Source organism: Arachis ipaensis, chromosome B06 (assembly GCF_000816755.2).
Source record: "Arachis ipaensis cultivar K30076 chromosome B06, Araip1.1, whole genome shotgun sequence".
In the NCBI taxonomy this organism is placed as follows: Eukaryota; Viridiplantae; Streptophyta; class Magnoliopsida; order Fabales; family Fabaceae; genus Arachis; species Arachis ipaensis.
In genome coordinates this window covers 41,807,319-41,829,332 of record NC_029790.2, presented here as the reverse complement: position 1 = coordinate 41,829,332, position 22,014 = coordinate 41,807,319, and the positions used below count along the sequence as shown (strand labels likewise).

The following is a 22,014-nucleotide window of genomic DNA, read 5'->3' as shown; positions in this document are numbered from 1 at the left end:
TGCCATAGTTCTGAAAATTGAACTAGATCGATCGAGTCAACCGGATTAATAGAAAATTGGTCATATGATTAGTTCAGTTGACTCATAGAACCGTCAGTTAGAGAACCAGTCAAACCAACAGTTAATCAATGGATCGTTAGACCCGACTAGATTTTTTTGGAGTTTTCGATTCGGAGTAATACCCTAAAAATTGGCGTCGTTTTAATTTTGATTAAAAAAGAAAGAGAAGCCTACCAATTAGTCAATTACCCATATCCTGGCCATTCCCTTGGAAGTTCAAACGCAATCCGCAACCACCGTCCCTCTTTAAAGTTATCGCCGAACTCTTCTCTTCCGGGGACAGACCGTGGGTATCGCGTCGCGTGTGGAAGCTCTATTCGGTGGTTCGGCTCTCCTCGATTTGTTCCTCCTGTAGTGGCGTGTGGAAGCTCTGTTCGGCAGTTCTCCCTCTTCGATTCGTTTCTCCTGTCGTCGCCGTTGTAGGAAGGCCTCCTCTCCTCTCATTCGAGCTCTATCTCTCTGTCTTCGGCGGCAGTTCCCATTCCTCCATCACCGTCACTTTCCTTCCTCCTTCGGTGCCGGTACAAAGTTATCAAACCCGGCTCGATCCACTCAGTTCGACCGAAAACCCCGTCATCTAGTCAAACCGAACCACTTGTTAAATCGATCATACATCAAACACGCTGAAACCCAGTTGACCCGGACCGGGTCGATTTTTTTTAAGCCCCAACGCTAACTCCTCTCTCGACTATCTTTCTCAGTTTCTCGTCACTCTCTCCCACGAGCTCAAGCTCTCGTCAGCTCAAGCCCTCCCTTCCTTGCGCTCGCTTCGCCGGCGGCAGAAGCAGACGGAACCGCAACTGGTCCCTCGGGTGGTGGTGGTCGTCGAACTCTTCTCCTCGGCCAGAATTTGTCCTCTTTAGTCGCCTCTGGAAACTCTGCTCGGCCCTCTTCTCCTCTACGTCGTTGCGTCTTGCCCTCTTCTCTCTCGCACATTGGTAGCTCTTTGGCCCTCTTCTCTCTCGCATAAGCTCTTCTCCTCTGCGTCTCTGTCTAATCGTTCCTCCTCCGCTAGCAATTCTGTTTCGTTCCTCCCTGCCTCACCGTCTGTTTCGCTCCTACCTCGCCGTCAGTTTCGTGCCTCCCTCGCCGCGCGGTAACCAGTGCTTGTTCATTTTTTTTTGTCGTTAATAACTTGATTTTGATGATTTTGAGTTTCTGTCTCTGATTATATGATTCTGTAATTTGGAATAATGTCTATGATTATGAGTTTCTGATGGTTTTGTTATGTTTTTTTCTTTTATTAATTTGTATAAAACTGAAATAAACTATGATGTTGAAGAATTTTAATTATTTTGGATTAATTTTGTTGATGGTGTTTCACTTATTTGTTAAATTTTACTGGCTGAGTTGATGGTATCTTGCTAAATTTTTTGGAATAATTTTGTTCATGGTTTGTTTTTCTTTGCTGAGTTAATTTTTCTGAAAATTTTCTGGATGTAATTTGTGTTGTTTTTGGCTATATGTAATCTTCTGGATGTAATTCTGTGGCCTGTTGCTTGAATTTTGGATTCTCGGGGTTTTGTGGGTATGGGTTGTTTGTTTGGTTGTTCCAATTTGGGAAATTTTTATGGTCAGAAGTAGATTGCTGAAATTTCAGTTGATTCTTTATGATTTTGTGGTGTGCTGAAATGTGCTGTGGCTTCTTGTTCTGTGGGATAGAAGCCAATTTAATTGAGCATTTTGTTTTGAAAAGAACTTGCATTTACTGCATATCTTTTGCAAAGAGAACTTGTTTTTAAGACAATGAAAATTCATTCTAAGTCCGACTTAAGTACCTCATATATTTGTAGATGCTTCAGAATTCTTCTTACAAATCCTATCTAGTCTTTTACGATGCTTTGGCCCTTTAAAATATGCACTCACTTGGTATAATTGGTGGGATTTAGTGAAATAGCAAAACTAGTTTCATTTAATAAAGATATATGTTGTTAAGTGTTAACTTTGGGTTCTTATTGGCTTTTTATTCTATTTTATTAGATGCAGGAAATATGGAAGTTGATGTAAACTCTCTGAATTTTTGAATTTTATTAGCTTAGAAATCATTGAATTTAAATATTTTAAATTATATATTGAATTTTTAATCATTTTATTGTATATTTAATTAAATCTATTCAACTACGGTTCAACCTCGGTTGGAACTTGGAACATTGAACCATTGAACCCGTCACTCGACCGGTTTAACAACCGGTTCGGTTCTCGCAACTACTTCCCCCTGTTCTTTCTGTTTTAATTTTGTTGCTGCATCAGTGCACTTTGATTTTGTTGCTGAAATTTGTTATTGATTATCATGAACCTTGAATTTGTTGTTGACTTGCCAAAATAATCACTTAGCTCAACTTAGCTTAAGTTTGTTCGTTGCCGAAAATCATTACTGAGTTTATCGAACCTTGAATTTGGTGCTGTTTTGCTGAATAATGACTTAGTTGAGTTTTTTTGTTGTTGTAAATCTGTAAATCATGTTGAATTTTTTACTTATTATCATCACTGAAAATTGAATCTATTGTTGTCTTGCTGAAATAATCACTTATCTAAATCTTTTGTTGTTGTAAATTTGTAAATCATCTCGAGATAAATCTTTTGTTGCTAACAATTATTATAGTTGAATTTGTTGTTGAAAATGAGGTTCATGCTCTCTGCAATTGTTCAGTTAAATTGTTGCCCCATACTTTCTGTTTGTATTATTATGAATTATTTTTGGTATTGATTTGTGAAAGATACACAAATGTAGATGTAGATGCAAATCAAAATGAAGGAAATGTTGGTCAAGCTTCAAATTTGTTTTATGAAGATATAGATGCCGACTTTCAGATCACCTCTTGAATTTGATTTACTGATTGTGTTATCTTTTGTTTTTTCTTGTTCTTTAAATTGAGAAAGTATTTTGTGCTATTGACTAGTTTATTATTATTTTTTTTTTGCATCATTGTTATGTCTAAGAATTGATATTTGATTGTTATTAATATATTTATGAAGACATACATTTTAAGTTTTAACTTTTGATTTTAATTTTTTTTTATAATTTTATATTTTTATTTAATTATGATCGGGTCAACCGGGTGAATTAGTAACCCACCGGTTCGGTTCTGATAACTATGGCTGGTAAGCATTGTTGCTTGAAATTATTTTTGCTTGTTACTTTCGTTAATAATACTATACTGAGTTGCTGATTTTCAGAATTTGTTAATACTTTTGTTAATAATACTGGGTTCTCATCCTTTGTGGCGGTTCTCATTGTTCCCCTTCTCATCCGAGCTCTCTATCTTCAATTTATTTTTGCTTGTTTAATTCTGAGTTGCTGAGGTAGGTTTAATTGTGAGTTGCTGAGTTTAATTTTGAGTTGCTAAGTTAATAATAATGATTTTGTTGATGTTTGCTTATTCTGAGTTGCTGATTTTTTAAAATGATGTTGCTGATTATGGGAAATGAATGATGTTAAAGTGAATGAGATGCCTTACAACCTAAACTGGAAACAAGGTCCTATATAGGGAAATTTGTGATTGTAATGGGCAATACCACAGTAGAGCTAGATTTTTATATTATGGCCTCTTGGTTTCAAACCTTTAAGTCAAGTCAACCAGCTGAAGTGAGCAATATATGGACACCAGAGAAATCTCCTCATACTTGTTCTAGATCCGCTGTCTCTTTAATGGAAAATGGAAAATATGGCATAAAAATTTGTAATACAAAGGTTTTATCCAGTTTACACCCTTTTGATAGCAGTAAAGAATAGAAACGTGTACCAAAAGAGTATGAAAGCAGCTTGTTTATTTCCCCTCCGTTAGAAACGTGTACTCTTGGAATTCCATGAAGCCTCCAAAATTTAATTGTCACCTTCCATGCTAAGTATGTTATCTGATGGTTAAATTTTTTTTGACTGTATGTTAAACATGATGTTTGTCATTTACATGCAATTTGATCTACTTTAGTTATAAGTTTTGATGTTTGAAGTTGTTTATGAACTCTTCTCCATAAATTATGGATAATTTATTAGGTGAAATTGTGAAATTTTAAATTTTATTAGGTTAGAAATTATTAAATTTAAATATTTGAAATTATATGTTGATTTTTTAATAATTTTATTTAATATCTAAATTAAACCAGTTGAATCCCGCTTGAACCCTGATCGAACTATTGAACCAGTGAATCAGTCACCTTACCGGTTTATTGACCAGTCCGGTTCTCTCAACGTTGGCAGCAGCATAAAAATCATAAAAAAGAGTACCTTTTTTTTCTCTGGGGGGTAAAATCCTTCGCTACTATTATGGGTTTGACGAATTTCGTGATGACGGTGGTTGGTGTGAGTGCGGTTGTGCTTCTTCTGAGGAGCGACGTGAAGCAATCAGCCAACATATTCAAGCGCAACGTTAAGCACATCCGTAACTGGCTCGAAGAAGAAACTGCTACTTCTAAGTGAGTCCCTTTTTCCCATTTTCTCTCTCATTCCCGTCTGGGTATTTGTTTTTTCTCGTCAAGTTTTGATCTCGTGTTCTGGGTTGCTTCTGTTTTTTTGTTTTTAGTTTTTCGATTGATGGTTTTGTTGTTGAAATTTGTTTTTTCTTTTGAGGGGTGGTGTTAGAGTTTACGGTTTAGGAGTGGGATTTGGATAACATAGAGTGATTGGTTGGATATTGAAATTCTGAACTTGGAAGCTTATGTTTATGGATTATGTTTTTTTTTTTTTTTACCAAAGATATGAGACTCGAACCCGCAACCTGTTAATTGAGTATGGGGAGATTATGCCATTTGAGCTATTAGTCATTGGCTGGATTATCTTATTTTGTGGTCAAAGTTAACTTATAATTTATTGTAGAGAGTGAAGTTCTATCATCCTTTCATAGAGGGGAAAATTATACATTACATTAATTTTCAATACAACGTTGTATTTTATTATTAATGAACAAAAAAATGTTGGTTAGTATTGGGTCAATAAGGCAAATATACAAGAAAAAATATTGGTCACATTACATTTCCTTTAAAGGAATTTCTCTCCTAAAAAAAATTAGGTGGAGAAGGCTAAGCTTTGACCTGGAGTAGTGAATGGAATGGCGGTTTTGAAATCCAACCTTGCGGATGAGGTTTTTCTAGTAATCAGCTTACTTTTGTTTAGCCAACTACCTTTATGTCAAAAACTGCTTATATTGAGAAAGCTAGAAAGAATTGGTGTCATGCCTGAGGTCTTAGAATTTGATGATGTGCTAGCGGTGTTAGATATATGTTCCTTTAACCTTTTTGTTTTTCTCTCTTTAGGGATTGTTACTTGTTTATGATACAGTACAATGATGTTGTTTGATTCGTGTAGTTAGCCCTATATACAATGGGAAAGAGATTTCTCTGTAATACATTTTTAATGGATTTTTAGAGCTACTGCTTTCCCATTTTGAGAAGGATTTGATCTGAGTGTTTCTCTTGATGAAAAACTGCATGTTTAACGGGTAGTAAGACCAAAAACAACAGTTTCGAAGATTGAAATCTGTTAAGTATCATAGTATAAATGAATTGGATCAATGCTATTTTTCAAATAAAGGGAACATACCATGAACTTCGCTTTGATTTATTGACTTGGTTGTTAAGCAACTACCATTAGAAGTAGGGGTGGGCATGGTTTGGATTTTTAAAAATCCAAACTGGATCCACTCCAGAACCAGTTTTATGGTTTAGGAAACCAAACCAGAACTGGATTGAAGAGCAAAACCGGTTTTAAACCGGTTTGAAAAAATAAAAACCGGTTCTAAACCGGTTTTAAAATTTAAATCCGGTTTTATTTACAAACCGGTTTTAAATCCGATTTTACTTGCAAAACCGGTTTTAAATCCGGTTTTTTTAAATCCAAATCTAAAATCCGGTTTTTTTTATAAAATCCAGTTTTAAAACCAGATTTTTGGTAACCAAAAATCCAGCATTGTTCAAATTCATCATTCATCCCTGCAACTTCAACTACTAGTCTCCCTCTTATGCAGCATTTTTCAAATTCATCATTCATCCCTGCAACTTCAACTACTAGTCTATTTCTTATGTAGCATTGTTTAAATTCATCATTCATCCCTGCAACTTCAACTACTAGTCTATCTAATTCTAATTCCTATAAGAGATTAGGAGATTGGTTGTTGGTTATATAACCAAGTAGCACAATACATATAGAACACTTACCTATTGGCTTAAATCAGCAAGTAGATTTTTTATGAAATCAAGTTTTAGGGGGGGTCAATTTGAAATTAATAAATTATGGTACATGCATGAACCAAAAAATTAATAAATGAGCATGGCAATCAGTTCATCAAGGATTCAACAAAACAGAACAAATCAGTATACTCATGAAGGAACAAAACAGAACAAATCAACAAAATAGAAAAAACCCAAATAAAACTCAGAACTCAGAACCAAGGGCAAGGAGGAGGCTTACCTCAATTGATGAGCATGAGCTCCGGCGAGCCACCAACGAAAGAAGAAGAGAACCGAAAAAGAGAGAAGACAGAGTCGCGAATGGGAGGTTGAGGCAGAGAGACAGAGTCTCGAATCAAAGTGAAGACTATAGACTCGAAGAGGTAGAGGCCGACGAACCACCGACGAGCTCCGACGAGAGGCAGAGAGGAAGAAATGTTGACGGTGGCGAAGAGTGGATTTGGGAACCACCGGCGAGCTCCGACGAGAGGCAGAGAGGAAGAAATGTTGACGGTGGCGAAGAGTGGATTTGGGAACCACCGGCGAGCTCCGACGAGAGGCAGAGAGGAAGAAATGTTGACGGTGGCGAAGAGTGGATTTGGTTTTGTTGAATGGATTTGTCGAAGAGGAGAAGACTCAATTAGGGTTTTTTTAGATCCGGATCTTAATTTGGATCTGGATCTGGATCCGGATTTAAAACCATTTAAATGGATTGGATCAAAAACCAAATTATAAAATAAATGTAATTTGGTTTGGATTTTTTTTGGTTTAAAACTGGTTTTTTTAAAATGGTTTGGTTTGGATTTGGTTTAAAATCCAAAATATGGATTTTTTTGCCCACCCCTAATTAGAAGTAAAGGGAACTTGGTGCATAGGACTCTGATCTGGTGGGTCTAGGGAGAGTAGATATTTGTTGCCTTATTCTTTCGTGTAGAGAGGCTATTTCTGGAATTTGAACCCCATAATCTCTGACATTCGCCCTCTAAATAAGTACTACTAGAAATAAACTTAGAACTATTGATTTGGTTATTAAATTAGTAAGTCAAAATGTATGTTATGAATCTATCAAAAAATAATTTGATGGCTTTTTTGTGATTTGGAATTGCACTTTAAAGCATGTTTGTCCTAAACCTTAAACCTAAACTTACATATCTTCATTTTGTTATTTTTCTTCTTATATTGCAATGTCGACGTAGACGATGGTTACTTTTTCCGTCGATTATACATAGATTTAACAGATTTTTCAAATTGTAATATGTTCTTGCAATTCTTTTTTCAGGGAAATGCAGAAATCTGCAAAAGAATTGGAATCAAAGGTGCCTCCAAAAGAGACTCCTAAGGAGGACAAGCACTAGATCTTTATGCAAAGTGATGGAGTTTGTTTAGTGCAGTTGTTTCTTTTTTTGTTTCCCTTATACAAGGGTTCTTATGAATGCATGTTTTTTTGTTACTAAAATGGATTCTTCATCTATGTCTGTTGATATAAAGTATGAACTCTTTCAGATCCCTATTGTTCTCATATATACGTATCCATCAATAACAAAGTCATAGTTATTCTACCTTTATACTTTTCCATTTTTCTTTAGCAGATCAGTTTTGAATTGAATGAACATCTGAGGATGTTGATTTAAGTAAATTTATTACCTCCAGAATGAAGGGCCGTAGCAACGGTTTCGCCCTCCCATTATCTGTTTTCTATTCTTTCTCGTCTGTTTTCTGTTTTCTATCTCGAGTTAGGAACCAAACACTACCTTGTTGATACCATATTCAAAATCAAAATTCGGAATTAGTTTTGATGTAGCAATAAGATTATTGCATCTATTGTTAATAGTGCTATTATATAGAGCTTTTAGTTTTGGCTCCTAATAGGGTTTGTTAAAATTACAAAATACAGAAATATTGAAAGAAAATGTTATTGTCATTTTTTTTGTCTCAGTTATTTTTATATTTTTTTCATTAAAGGATGAGATTTATGAGACAATTATCAAATAATCTTAAAGTTTAAATAATAATAATAATAATATATAACAATCTTATGTTTTGTAAAGTATAAAATTACAAAATACAGAAATATTGAAAGAAAATGTTATTGTCATTTTTTTTGTCTCAGTTATTTTTATATTTTTTTCATTAAAGGATGAGATTTATGAGACAATTATCAAATAATCTTAAATTTTAAATAATAATAATAATAATATATAACAATCTTTTTTTTTGTAAAGTATAACACTAACTTCTCTTGTAAACAAAATAACAATAACAATATTGATAAGTATAATAAATCAAAGACTATTATGTGTACTATTATCTATCTAACATTATTATTGATCAATATACTTTACCTTATAATATATTGCAAAAATTCTAACTAGTGCGTATAGACAATGATTAAGATTTCAAAATGATTTTCATTTAATAATTGATATCAATGTTTTACATGTGACTTGTGACGCGTGTGAAAGGGGTTTTATTATTTTAAATAAAAAATTCTAGTATTATCACTCTTTTTTTTTAATTCATGCTAAGCGTACATACCAAATCAACCAACTATTAAAATATGTATATTAAAATATAAAAAAAAAATTGCTACACATCCAAGTTTTATTTAAGTCCATCTAAGTAGGTCAAACACCAACAAAAATCATACTCATTAAAAGAGCGTGATTATATGCGCATTCATGCACGGGCTTCTTCTCCTCCTCCTCTTTCTCTTCCTCCTGTATTTTTTTTTCCTTTTCTTCCTTCTCTCTGTGATGATTTTGCACCATTATGTGTTTCTTCTTCTTTTTTGATTGATTTTTTTTCTTTTTCTTTGTTTTATTCCTCTCAATAGAGTGAAACAAGAAAAATTATAACAAAATAAAATAAGAAGAAGATGAAGAAGAAAAAAATGAAAAAGAAGAAGAAGTAGCAGAAGAAAGTGAGGAGGAAGAGTTTTGAATTGTACAGAACAACGAGACCAAATGAACCTTAATTCACTCAGAAATGAACCGAAATTATATTCAGAATGTAAACTCGTTTCAAAACAAGCACAGACCAAATGCACCTTATTTAAATCCAGAATGAACCGAAATTACCTAATGATTGCGACACACAAACTTAATTCGAAAACAAACACACAAATAAAATTGAATCATGGACAAAAATACATCCAAAAATTCATCAAGTGATTGTAGAAGGTGAGGAGAAAGAGTTTTAAATTGTGTAGAATAACGAGACTAAATAAACCTTAATTCACTCAGAAATGAAGCGAAATTATATTCAGAATGAACTAAAAATTAAGTACAAAATATAAACTCGTTTCAAAACAAGTACAGACTAAATGCATCTTATTTAAATCTAGAATGAACCGGAATTACTTAATGATTGTGACACAAAAATAAAATTAAATCATGAACAAAAATATATCCAAATCCTTCAAGTAATTTTGCAGCATTATGTGTTTCTTCTTCTTTGTTTGTTTAGATGAACAAAGACAAGAAGAAGAAGAATATGATGAGGAGTTTTGTGAGATTTTTATTCTTGTTTCTTCTTTTTTGTTTGATTTATCTTCTCTTTTTCTTACTTTTATTCCTCTTAAGAGAGTGAAACAAGAAAAATTATAACAAAATAAAATAAGAAGAAGAAGATGAAGAAAAAAATAAAAAAAGAAGAAGAAAAAGAAGTAATAGAAGGTGAGGATGAAGAGTTTTAAATTTTGCAGAACAACGAGACCAAACGAACCTTTAATCACTCAGAAATGAATCAAAATTATATTCAAAATCGAAAATTAAATTCAGAATGTAAACTCGTTTCAAAACAAGCACAGACCAAGTGCACCTTATTTAAATCTAGAATGAATCGAAATTATATTAAAAATGAACAGATAACGATAACAACGATACGTATTAGAAGAAGATGACAATGACGATAACGATGATTATCATGATGATGATGATGATGGAGGAGAAGAAATTCCCATGAGAAAAGAAGAAGAAAAAGGAGGAGGAGGTGGTTGTGTTGGTAACGATGGTAACGAAAGTAAAAAATAATAAAAAAAGAGGAGGAGAGGAAGAAGACAAAGTACTAGAGGTGAAGAAGAAGAAGCTCGAGGGGAGAAGAAAACGGAAAAAGAAGCGCGTGATTCTAAATCACTTGGATGAACTTAGATGTTAAAATTGCTTGGATGTGAAGAATAATTCTTATTGTAAATATATACGTGATTCAATTTATTTTTAATGTATATTTATATTTTAATATGTATTTTATATTGATAGCTGATTTTGGTGTACATATAGCATAGCCGATAATATATATTATGNNNGCCCCTGCGTCCAACCTGCAGCCATCGGCCGTCGCAAGCTTGCATGGAGGCACTGCCGCTGCTGTCCAACTCCCGACCCTCCGCTGTTCGAGTTCTCCCTGCCTCTTTCCGAAGCCGCCACTTGCCCCTGCAATTCTGCTTTTCTGCTTTTACTTTCTGCTTCTACTTTTGCTTTCTACTTTCTACTTCTACTTCTACTTCTATTTTTGCTTTTATTGTTGCTTCACCATTGTTGATTCACCCTTCACAATTATTGTTGTTAATTTATTATTGATGATACTGATTCTGATTATAGTAAATTAGTAATTGTCTCTGATTATAGTAATTGCATGATGATGATTTGGCTATGGTGGCAGTGGTGATGGTGGTGAGGAAAGGGAGAGTGAGGAGGTGCGAAGGGGAAGAGGTGATGGTGAAGAGTAGAAGAAGATTGGCCAAGGCTTCCTTCTCTTTCTCTATTCTTCGTTCTTCCTATTTTTCTTTTTTCTTTTTTTTTTTAATTTTTGAAGAACATATACATGATTGATGATGGATTGTTGCTAATTTTGTGATTATTTTGTGATTGATGTTATTGCTGAATTTTTTATTTATTTTGTGGTTAGGGATAAATGATGAGGGAGAGTAAGAGTCTTGGGGAGGGAGGGAGAGAGAAAGAGGCTTAGTGATGAAGAAAGGGGTAATTCCCTTTTGTTTTCTTTCTTTTTTTTCTTTTTTATTTGATTTTATAATTTTTTATAATTTTTTAATTATTTTTATTATTTAATAAGGGTAATTTGGTAAAAAAATAAAATTGAAGTAGAAAAGGACGATTTTATAAAGTTTTGTAACGTTGAAGATGATTTTAATAAGAAAAAAAGGTCGAGGACAATTTTGATTTTGACCTCAAACCTTAGGGATGAAAAAAGTACTTATCCCTTAAAATTACTAAAATATTTTAGAAATATTTGAAAATTTTTTAATATTATAATTATATGTAGCATAAAATTCACCTAATAATATAATATAATATAATATATGTATATGTATATGCATACTAGTATTGAATCCGTGCGATGCCCGGGGTTTATATTTTAATTTGACATGGTAAATGGAAAATAATATTTAATAATCATAAATTTTTCAAGTTTAGTATAACATTATCATCATTATATAATAAACGTACTTAAAATATTGTTTTATCTTTATTCAAAGTAAAATACAAATGGAACAGTTTGAAGTCTATAATATTCTTGAACCATAAAAAAAGAGACTTGAAAAAAATAAGAACATATATAATTGTAATATTAGCATGTCAATTTTACACTAAATTTTATATTATAAGGCTAATAAAAATTTATAGGCAACCTAGTATTTTACTAACCTCATTAGAAAAATAATTGGCATATAATGTTGTGTTCCATGATATACATTTTATTTCAAGTCTGAAAGTATAGTTAATAAATTAGTTATATCTACGACAAATATTTGTACAAAAGTTTAAATCATAACATGTTACTAAAATGAAAATACTATTTTCTTATCTAAATATATATTATTAAAAACTTCGTTGAACACAGCATTTTTTGTTGATGAGTTTGGATTGTTGTCTTCATCTAGAATTAAAATGTTCAGACCATTGCGATTCTTAACTCTTGATAAAGCAATGTAAAGTTGGCCATTAGTGAACACTGATTTTGGCAAGTAAAGTCCTACATGTGATAATAATTTACCACATAGTGAAATACCTTAGTTTTTCAATATTTTTCTCTTCATATGTACTATCCTGTCAGCCAATAACGTCTAAGTTGCATTTTAAATACGATTTGATTTGTTAACACTATTAGATATCAATAGCATCACAAACAATTTTCTCAATTGATGACCAGACCTCATTAATAACTGCAATGAATTTTCTATCATCACACAGTAGTCCCATAAAATAGAAAGCATCTTAGAAGTTAGGATATGTAATCCCATTAACTGTTCTAATAGACTCATATGTTGTGCAACATTTTTGAATAATTAACAAAATTCTCATATAGTAGATATCATCACATGTACCCGGTGGAACATAGTTTAACCTCCCAATAGAATACTCTCTCTTGCGTGGATATCATTCCCTTTCTTCGCTATCATAAACAAATTGATTTGGAAACCCAGCATACGTTAAAGTTTGACCAACTTCAAATTCTTTGTTGGTCTCCATCCATACTAAGAACATCGTACTTTTTTCGTTTTTTTGATCCATGATTTTCTCAAGATTGTCATCATCTTTAAAGATGATATTTTACTTTTCAGGTAAATAAAAAGTTAATCTCATCACTGAAGGCCATCTCCAATGAATATCATAAGCTAAAGTTCTCTATACAGCCTCCCGTGCCACAATTATAAAATTATTTGATCTCATAATACATTTTTTAAGTATGTTTTATCTTTTATATTTTTAATACTAACATACCAATAATAACATTTTAAATAAAAAGATAAAAAAATATTTATTCACCAAAAATAATTTTTTTCTCAACAAATTAAAATCCTTCAAGTACAAAAAAGTTTAATATTACAAAAATATTTATAACAAAATAAAGTTAAAATAATAATCTAAATAAAAAATATTAAAATAAATAAATTTAAATTTATAGAATAAAATCTTAAAATAAATCTAAATAAATAAATTTGTATCAAAGTCAAAATTAATTAACATCTTTCAAGAAAAGAAAAAATATTATAAAAATTTTTTGTAACAAAATAAAGTTAAAATAACAATTTAAATACAAAATATTAAAACAAATAAATTGGAATATATAGAATGAAATCTTGAAACAAATCCAAATAAATAAACTTACATTGAAGTTAATATTAAAATTTCTAAATTTCATTTTCCTCATCTATTATGCGTAAATGTTGATATTTAAAAAATAATAATTGATTATCCGTCGTCGACTTCTCTTAGCAAATTCATGAATCAAGACACAAGAGTTTTCTTAACTGAAGCATGTATTTTTTAAATTTATTTTTAAATTTTAATTTATGTACAAATAATTTAAAATTAAAAAGTAACAACTTAAACAAATAATAATAATTTATAATTTAAAAGAGTAATCTATAAATAACTTAAAATTTAAAAAATAATAAACTAAACAAATAACTTAAAATTTAAAAAATAACCACCTAAGCAAAATAACTTAAAATTAAAAAAATAACAACCTAAGCAAAACAACTTAAGTAAATAACTTAAATTTAAAAAGTAACAATCTCTTTTAAATTCAACTTTTTATTGTTTTGTTTTAAAAGAATGTTTTGTTTCTGTTTTCAAATTTAAGCTCTTATTATTTTGTTTTCGTACTTTAATTAAAAATTATAATTAGATTTTTTTTAAAATAAGTACACATTAAAAATTAATAACTAACTTAATTGTATCAACAATAATTCAAAAAAGAAATTTATAACTTTATGACATTAAATATTAAATTAGAAATTATCATAATATCAACGGTGTGAATCAAATTAAAAATAAAACCACAAGTAATAACCAAATAACTTCAATTTATATTTTAAAAAATTCTAAATTCCAAACATAAAAATAAAAAATAACTAAAAGAAAAATAACAACTCAAGAAAAGACAATGTTTCCACCAAAACAAACATATGCTTGGCAATATTCTATTAGATAGACTCTAAAAAGGATTTCAAAATATGTTCATCCAAATTCTCAAGTTTCATTCTCAATTTTGATCTTCTTGCAAATTGAGGTATCTCCTTCCACCTTCGAATCTTCCGACTCTGAGGATAGTCGCTTAGTTGGTGTAATAGCATTTTCCAACTCTTCAGATTCACCATTGGCCGTAACTTCATTGGAGAATTCAAGCAGCAAATTCTGTATTTTTAACACGTTAAATTAAAGACTTCTTTCTAACTTTTGATTTTATCTCACTAATATTTTTTTGAATAAAATTAAGATCTAATTTTGAGAGAACAAACAAATAAAAAATTTATTTTTTGAACAAATACCTTAGTACCTTCTACTTTCTCCCCTTCAATGATTGAGGATGCCTTTGAAATTGGAAGCAAACTACCGGTGTAGTCAACATCCTAAAATTATAATTAATTATTAATTATTATTTATAAATTAGATACTACTAATGAACAAGGAAGCAAAAAATAAACTTATTTTTAATAGAAAGTACACTTATAATTATACTCACAATTTGAATAGGGTGAGCCTTTTTGAATTTATTTTTGAGGTCCACATTATCAGTCATCTTCTTAACTTTATAAGAAGGTGAAAAATGTGGATTATCAGATATTTGAACTTCAACGATGAAGAGAAATGTCTTATCAATTAGGTTGAGAAAAAATGTAGGTGTATCCAATAGATCTCCTTTCTGCAGGGTATTACATAATATATTAATAATAAATAATATAAAAATTACCATTAAAAATATCTTCACTAATATTTTTAGAAATAAATATTGGTTAGAACTTACCAATAGGAATGGATCAAGTATTTTTACACAGCTCTTTCCTAAAACTTGTTTTGCCTCCTTGTCAAAGACTACAAAACATGCAAAATAAAATAAAATAGAATTGATGAACAAAAATCAAAGAACGATTAGATGGGAATAAACAAATAAATTTAAAATATAAATAATATAAATTTAAAATAAAATAGAAAAATATTAGTAGAAAACTCACGTTTTCATCGAGCCAAACCATCTCAATTGAATATGGCAATAGAGAATTTCCGTAATTTGGTAGTGTCCATAAACGTATCACTCGTATACGTACACACAAATTATCAATGGTAGGATTGATGTCTGCAATTTTGTGAATAGCCATTGGAATAAGTAGAAAGATTTTGAATATATGTAAAGAAAGGGATTGATGTACTTTAAATTGTGGTGCTTTACATCTTTCATAACTTATACTTTAATAGTTGACTCATAACTAAAATTTTTTAAATTTGATTGATTTTAATTTAAATTTAAATTAAAATCAATCAAATTTGAAATTTAAAAAATAACAACTTAAGTAAGATGCACGGGCTTATATTTAAATTTGATAAGTTAAATTAAAAATAATATTTTATAACCATAAATTTAGTAAATTTAGTATAACACTATCATCGTCGTTATATAATAAACGTGTTAAATATGTTGTTTTATCTTTATTCAAAGTAAAATATAAATAGAAGAGTTTGAAGTTTATAATATTCTTGAACCATAAGGAGGGAGACATGAAAAAAATAAAAACATATATAACTGTAATAATAGCATGTTAATTTTACACTAAATTTTATATCAAAAAGCTAATAAAAATTTATCAATCGATAACCTAGTATCTTACTAACTTCATTAGAAAAGCAATTGGCATAGAATGTTGTGCTCCTTGTTACACATTTCATTTCAAATCTGAAAAAAAAAAGTTATAGATAAATTAGTTATATCTATAGTAAATATTTGTACAAAAGTATAAATCATAACATGCTATTAAAATAAAAATAATATTATTCTTACCTAAATATTATTAAAAACCTCTTTGAACACGACATTTATTGTTGATGACTTTGGATTGCCGTCTTCGTCTAGAATTAAAACTCTGAGGCCACTGCGACTCTTAACTCTTGACAAAGCAACATAAAGTTGTCCATGGGTGAACACTGATTTTGGCAAATATAGCCCTACATGTGATAATGATTGACACGGACTCTTCTTAATAGTCATTGCAAAGCATATTATTAATGGAAATTGTCTCCGTTGGAACTTAAATGGCAATCCTGAATCTGAAGGGATCAAGTTCATTCTTGGAATGTACACTTTATCTCCAATATTTCTATCGGTCACTACCGTCGCTCCAATTACGTTGTTGCCAAGTTCGTTAACTATTAATCTTGTCCTGTTGCATAAACCTGAAGTCTGTTCTATGTTTCGCAGTAGCATTACAGCAAATCCTGCCTTCAAAGTCAACTTATGATTGGGTAGTCCCGAACATTTGATGTTATTTAAGAACTCTGGTGTGAACCATTCTTGTTGTACATCTTCATTCTCATCAGCTTGACATGTGTCAGAGCTCAAATACTCCTTTTCCATCCTGAAAAGATTGTCAAGACAAAATCATTTACCTTCTCGACACTCTCAAGCGTGGGTGCAAGAATTGCCCAACTCTGAAAATACCTGTAATCTAACATGTTTTGCAACAAAATTGGATATGCAAAGTCTATCAAATGAGAGAGAGCGTCATCAGTAGTTGTAATCAATATATCATCTGGAATTTCAACTTCTGATTCATCACCAACAACAGAGCCAATATTTCCATTTCCAACATCAAGTATCCAATTAGCAAATATCTTCATTTCACCTTCATCTTGATCCGAAGAAGACATTAGAAGCCTCATATTCGTATGCAGTTTCAGAATCTTACAAAATGACCACAAATGGGATGAGTTAATAACGGATGCCAATATATCGTGTCTACTTCCTTTCGGAATCACCGGAAGTATCTGTCTGAAATCACCTCCTAGAACAACAACCTTACCACCAAATGGTTGATGTGTCTTATGTTGATCGGTAACTGACATAAGATCCCTGAGCGTCCAATCAAGTGCTTCAAAGCACATTTTATTGAGCATTGGAGCTTCATCCCAAATTATTAAGCTACTTTGGATGAGCAGCTCATCCTTCAAACTGACATGCTTGATGTTGCAAGTAGATTCATCAGTAATTGTAATGGGTATTGAAAATCTAGAATGAGCCGTTCTGCCACCAGGTAGGAGTAAAGAAGCAATTCCACTGGATGCGACATTTAAAACAATTTTTTCTCTAGACCGAATAGCAGAAGAAAGTCCATTCCAAATAAATGTCTTACTACACCCACCATGCCCATAAACGAAGTAAAAACCACCAGAGTCTGTAATAACAGCATTGAGTATCTCATCAAATACTAACCTTTGCTCATGAGTCATCTTTTGTTCCGTATATAAGTTTGTATGAATCAACTCATTTGTGTCATATGCTAACTCCTCCTCTATTAGCTTATTCTGAAAAAGGCGAACATCAGACATCTCAGGATATGGCATTGATTGATAGTCTCTTAAAGATCTCGCATTGCTGTTGAGTATCTTCTCAATCTCAATAAGGCAGAGATTTTTCAATTCGTCATCAGTCATGTTTAGTCCTAGCAAAAGCACATGGTGGTTTTATGAAATATTTAATAAGTAATTCTAAAATAAAACTATTAATATTATTAATAAAAATAAAGATAATAAGAGAATACAATCTTGATATAAAAAAAAGACATAGTAAAATACCTTGATTTTTTAAAGCTTTTCTCCTCTCATATAGTATTCCATCAGCTAATAATGTCCAAGTTGCATTCCAAACACGCTCTGGGTTGGTAATGCTATTAGATATCAGTAGCATCGCAAATAGTTTTCTCAATTGATGACCAGATGTAAGTTCAGCTACCTCATTAATAGCTGCAATGAATTCCCTATCATCGCACAGTAGTCCCATGGAACAGCAAACATCTTGGAAGCTAGAATATGTAATTCCATTAACTGTCCTAATAGACTCATATGATGTGCAACCTCTCTGAATAGCTGACAAAATTCTCATATAATAAATATCACCTGTACCATGTGGAACATAATTTAACTTTTCGATAGAATACCCTCTTTTGCGTGGATGCCATTCCCTTGATTCTCTATCATAAATAAATTGATTTGGAAACTCAGCATACGTCAAAGTTTGACCTGCTTCAAATTTTTTATTGGCCTCCATCCATGCTACGAACATCGTACATTTTCCTTCCTCTTCTTCCACGATTTCTTCAAGATCGTCATCATCTTTAAAGATGATATTTTGCTCTCCAGGCAAATGAAAGATTAATCTCATCACTGAAGGCCACCTTTAATGAATATCATATGCTAAGGTTCTCCACACAGCCTCACATAAAGACAAATATCTGTAATCATAAAATTGTTTGATCTCATCAATAACCTGAGCATCCTCTCCACTGGAAGCTTCCTTTGTAACTCCAACTGCTACCCTGTCTGGACTTTTATTCACGTATTTGAACAAATATTTGATAGCATTCGACTTGTTGCAGTGCTCTACATTAACATGCACTTGATAAGACATCAGCAGATATGCATTGTATGGAACCATATTCCTATTATCCATATGGACTCCCTTCTTCTCAGTAACCACCCCTGTGTCTCGTTTTCTATATGATGGGTATCCATTATCATCGATAACTGTGGTTCTACTGAATGTCTTGGGATAATATTTGGTGCAGTACCCATCTTTCATGCAGGGAGATTTTGAGAATGCTCTACCACATGGTCCATGAATCATATATGTAGATACAGCTCTAAACAATTTTGGGTGCCGAACAGGATCTGGGAACTCTGAAGATATTAACTAATCAATTTGAGTTGTCGTTGTTATCTTATGGTCTCCACTTAACTATAAAATAATGTGAGCATGTGTTAGACCTCTTTTTTGAAATTCTACCGTATACATCCCTTATATCAAAAAGACAAAAAAATTATAGGTTATATTTAAGCTATCTATTTTATGTATGTGCTTTGATAAATTAAGGGTGATAATAAAAAATCAACAATATGTTAAGTAAGAAAATATTTTGCCATTTATTTTATAATAATCTAAAGGAATATTTCTCTAAAAATAAGGTTAGATGATGAGCAATACCTGCATCTAGCACTCCAAATGAAATTCCTTGCTTAAGATCCGAGATTATCATGTCAAGCTTAATTTTGAACACTCTACATGATATATCCGGCCAGTCTTCAACCTTTAAGTTCCTTGGATTGTTAACCCTGCCAATCTCTTGCCAACTCGAGTTACATGTCATTGTGATGAAGAGGTCTGGATATCCATATTTCTTACAAATTGCCATAGCATCTTGACAATTATTAAACATGTATCTCATGCCACCAGTGAAGGACGCAGGTAGGATGATACTTTTACCTGCTTTAGAAGTACGTGTCTCACCCCTAACAACTGCATCTTGAATCCCTTTGTATATATCACTCCTCACCTTGGTTTAGTTGTTTCGATAGTAGGTCAACTTTTGTGCTTCAATCATAGAAAAGCAATCAACCAAGAACTGCTGAAATAATCTTCCACCATTGACAATGGTTGCATACTCGACCTTTCTCTCTTGTATTCTAAATGCTATGAACTCCCTTAAACTCACACGTTGTCACTTTCTATTTTCATCAGCCCTATGAGATTCTTGCAAAGGAATGTCTTCTTGGTAGCCATCTTCACCGTAAGGAAACATCATAGGGTACTGAAGAGGAATAAATGCGGTGTGTGTCTGATGAGAGAACTTTTGCGTGGTCTAGAAATTTGCGGATAAATCCTCGTTGCAAGTATAGTTTCTAAACCTTCAAAAGTCCTTTCATACAAACGTTTTGGTTGTCACAAGTAACAAACCCCTAAATAAATTGATAACTGAAGTATTCAAACCTCGGGTCGTCTTCTCAAGGAACTGCAGGGAAGTATATTCTTATTATTGGTTATGGAGATTGTAAATTGGGGTTTTGAGAATGAGGAGTGAATGGTTTAATTAGCAATTAAAGTAAATGAAGAACAAGAAATTTAAATAGCAAGTAAAATAAATAAATAACTGTAAATAAACTTTTGGCAAGGTATGAGAAATTAGAGGTCCTATCCTAGTTATCCTTATCAATGATGATGAAAACTGAATCTTAATTCCACTTTGTTAACCTTTACTAAGACAAAGGAAGGTCAAGGGATTAATTGGTTTGATCTTCGAATCCTATTTATTTCCTAAGAAAAGATTGGGATTATTGAAGTTCAATTTAATTAACAAAGATAACAATTATCAATCATGCTTGAGTTTGATAACTCCTGAGTTACTGATTTCTTAACCAAGACCAAAAGGAGAAAAGTAAATCTACTGGAATAAAAATGTCTTCATATGGGAATAATAATAATGTAAATAAAATAAATCAAGATTAAACTGAAATACCTCAAATAACATTAATTCAAAAGAGTGATCTGTAACATGGAAGAATTAAATAAAAAGGAATATTGAACCTGATAAAGAGATAATCCTGAAAGCGAATAAAATCCTAATTCTAAATCCTAATCCTAAAGAGAGGAGAGAGAGAATCTCCCCCTCAAAACTAAATCTAAATCATGAAAACTGACTAAAGTGGAGACTCTCCTTGAATGAATGCATTCTCCCACTTCATAACCTCTGGTCTATGCCTTCTTGACTTGGATTTGGGCCAAAAAGGGCTTCAGAATTCGCTGGGAGCATTTTCTGCAATTTCTAGTGCTTGACCTCTGTCACGCGTCCGCGTGGGTCACACGGTCGCGTCATTCGGAGTTGTCATTGCCACGCGGTCGCGTCAGTCATGCGACCGCGTCAATCCCTTTTTGCGCTGGCATGCGGCCGCGTTGCCCATGCGATCGCGTGGCTGCTAGTTTCTTCAAAAACTCTGTTTTGTGCTTTCCTTCCATTTTTATATGTTTCCTTTCCATCCTTTAAGTCATTCCTGCCTTAGAAGATCTGAAACTACTCAACACACTAATCACGGCATCGAATGGAAATAAAGGTGATTAAAATAATTAATTTTAAAGCATAAGAAACATGTTTTTCACATACATCACATAATAAGGAAGGGAAAGTAAAACCATACAATTAATATGAATAAGTGGGTGAAGGATTGAATAAATCACTCAGATTAAGCACAAAATATATCATAAAATATGGGTTTATCAACCTCCCCACACTTAAACAATAGCATGTCCTTATGCTAAGTCCAAGAGTAATGTTAGGTTAAAGTGGTGGAATGCCATGCAATGCAATCTAATCTAAATGCAACTACCTAGATGCATCATGCAATTCTAAATTTTTTATTCACTTGTATATAAAGCTTGCATGTAGTTGAACTAATTTACTTTTATAAACTTGCAAGACAATTAATAATTTCAGCAAAGATATATGTTAATGAGCTATTGAACCCTCACTGGATTTTGTGTTTACTCTCTAGTCACTCAGTGTTTATTGGGTTAATCACTCTATTCTTCTTTTTTATTCTTACTTTCTATAACTTTGTTCTTCATCTAACCAATCAACAATTATAGAATATAGACATACCAAAAATCATGAGGTCTTTAGTTAAGGTTGTAATGGGACCAAGGTAAAGGTAAGGGTATATGTATAGGGCTAAGTGAGCTAATAAGTGAATACTTAATTAGTCTAAGATCTCACCTAACATACATACTTTATAAAGCAAAGCTTCTTTACCAATTTTCTTATATTTTCCCACTTTTGATGTTACATGCTCATGTTTCAATGTTTATTTTTTTTATCCCATGTGCATTGCCTTATTTCACATTTGGGGAATTCTTTTGTGTCCCCTTTATTCAACTATTGAAAAATAACACTTTATATATATACACATGGTAATTCAATTATTTTGATTTCACATGAGCATGCTTCCCAAAACT

At 31.9% G+C, this 22,014-nt stretch overlaps 2 protein-coding genes and 1 long non-coding RNA gene across 3 annotated transcripts; 2 read left to right on the top strand and 1 right to left on the bottom strand.

Annotated features, from left to right (window-relative positions):
- LOC110263304 lies at positions 924–5,171 on the top strand. Its single transcript, XR_002348716.1, has 2 exons — positions 924–1,156; positions 4,165–5,171. It is a non-coding gene; the product is annotated as an uncharacterized LOC110263304 (long non-coding RNA).
- Positions 6,347–7,067, top strand: LOC110263302. The gene is made up of 2 exons (XM_021104442.1): positions 6,347–6,621; positions 6,691–7,067. Exons 1-2 carry the CDS (start codon positions 6,375–6,377, stop codon positions 6,831–6,833), a joined length of 390 nt encoding a protein of 129 aa, XP_020960101.1. The 5' UTR covers positions 6,347–6,374; the 3' UTR covers positions 6,834–7,067.
- LOC107646758 (ATP-dependent DNA helicase PIF1-like) lies at positions 16,021–18,396 on the bottom strand. Its single transcript, XM_021105509.1, has 3 exons — positions 17,811–18,396; positions 16,678–17,677; positions 16,021–16,594 (listed from the first exon to the last, which is right to left on the bottom strand). The coding sequence occupies exons 1-3, from the start codon at positions 18,394–18,396 to the stop codon at positions 16,021–16,023; spliced, it is 2,160 nt and encodes a 719-aa protein (XP_020961168.1).

What these genes read in the sequence shown, in the direction of transcription:
- LOC110263302 (XM_021104442.1), top strand. Translation starts at nt 6,375, where the DNA reads ATGAAGGAACAAAACAGAACAAATCAACAAAATAGAAAAAACCCAAAT. An exon ending in AGAGGTAGAGGCCGACGAAC is followed by an intron (nt 6,622 to 6,690) that starts CACCGACGAGCT and finishes GGATTTGGGAAC; the next exon opens with CACCGGCGAGCTCCGACGAG.
- LOC107646758 (XM_021105509.1), bottom strand. Translation starts at nt 18,396, where the DNA reads ATGAGATTAATCTTTCATTTGCCTGGAGAGCAAAATATCATCTTTAAA. An exon ending in AAAAGCTTTAAAAAATCAAG is followed by an intron (nt 17,678 to 17,810) that starts GTATTTTACTAT and finishes TGCTTTTGCTAG; the next exon opens with GACTAAACATGACTGATGAC. An exon ending in CAAAACATGTTAGATTACAG is followed by an intron (nt 16,595 to 16,677) that starts GTATTTTCAGAG and finishes CAATCTTTTCAG; the next exon opens with GATGGAAAAGGAGTATTTGA.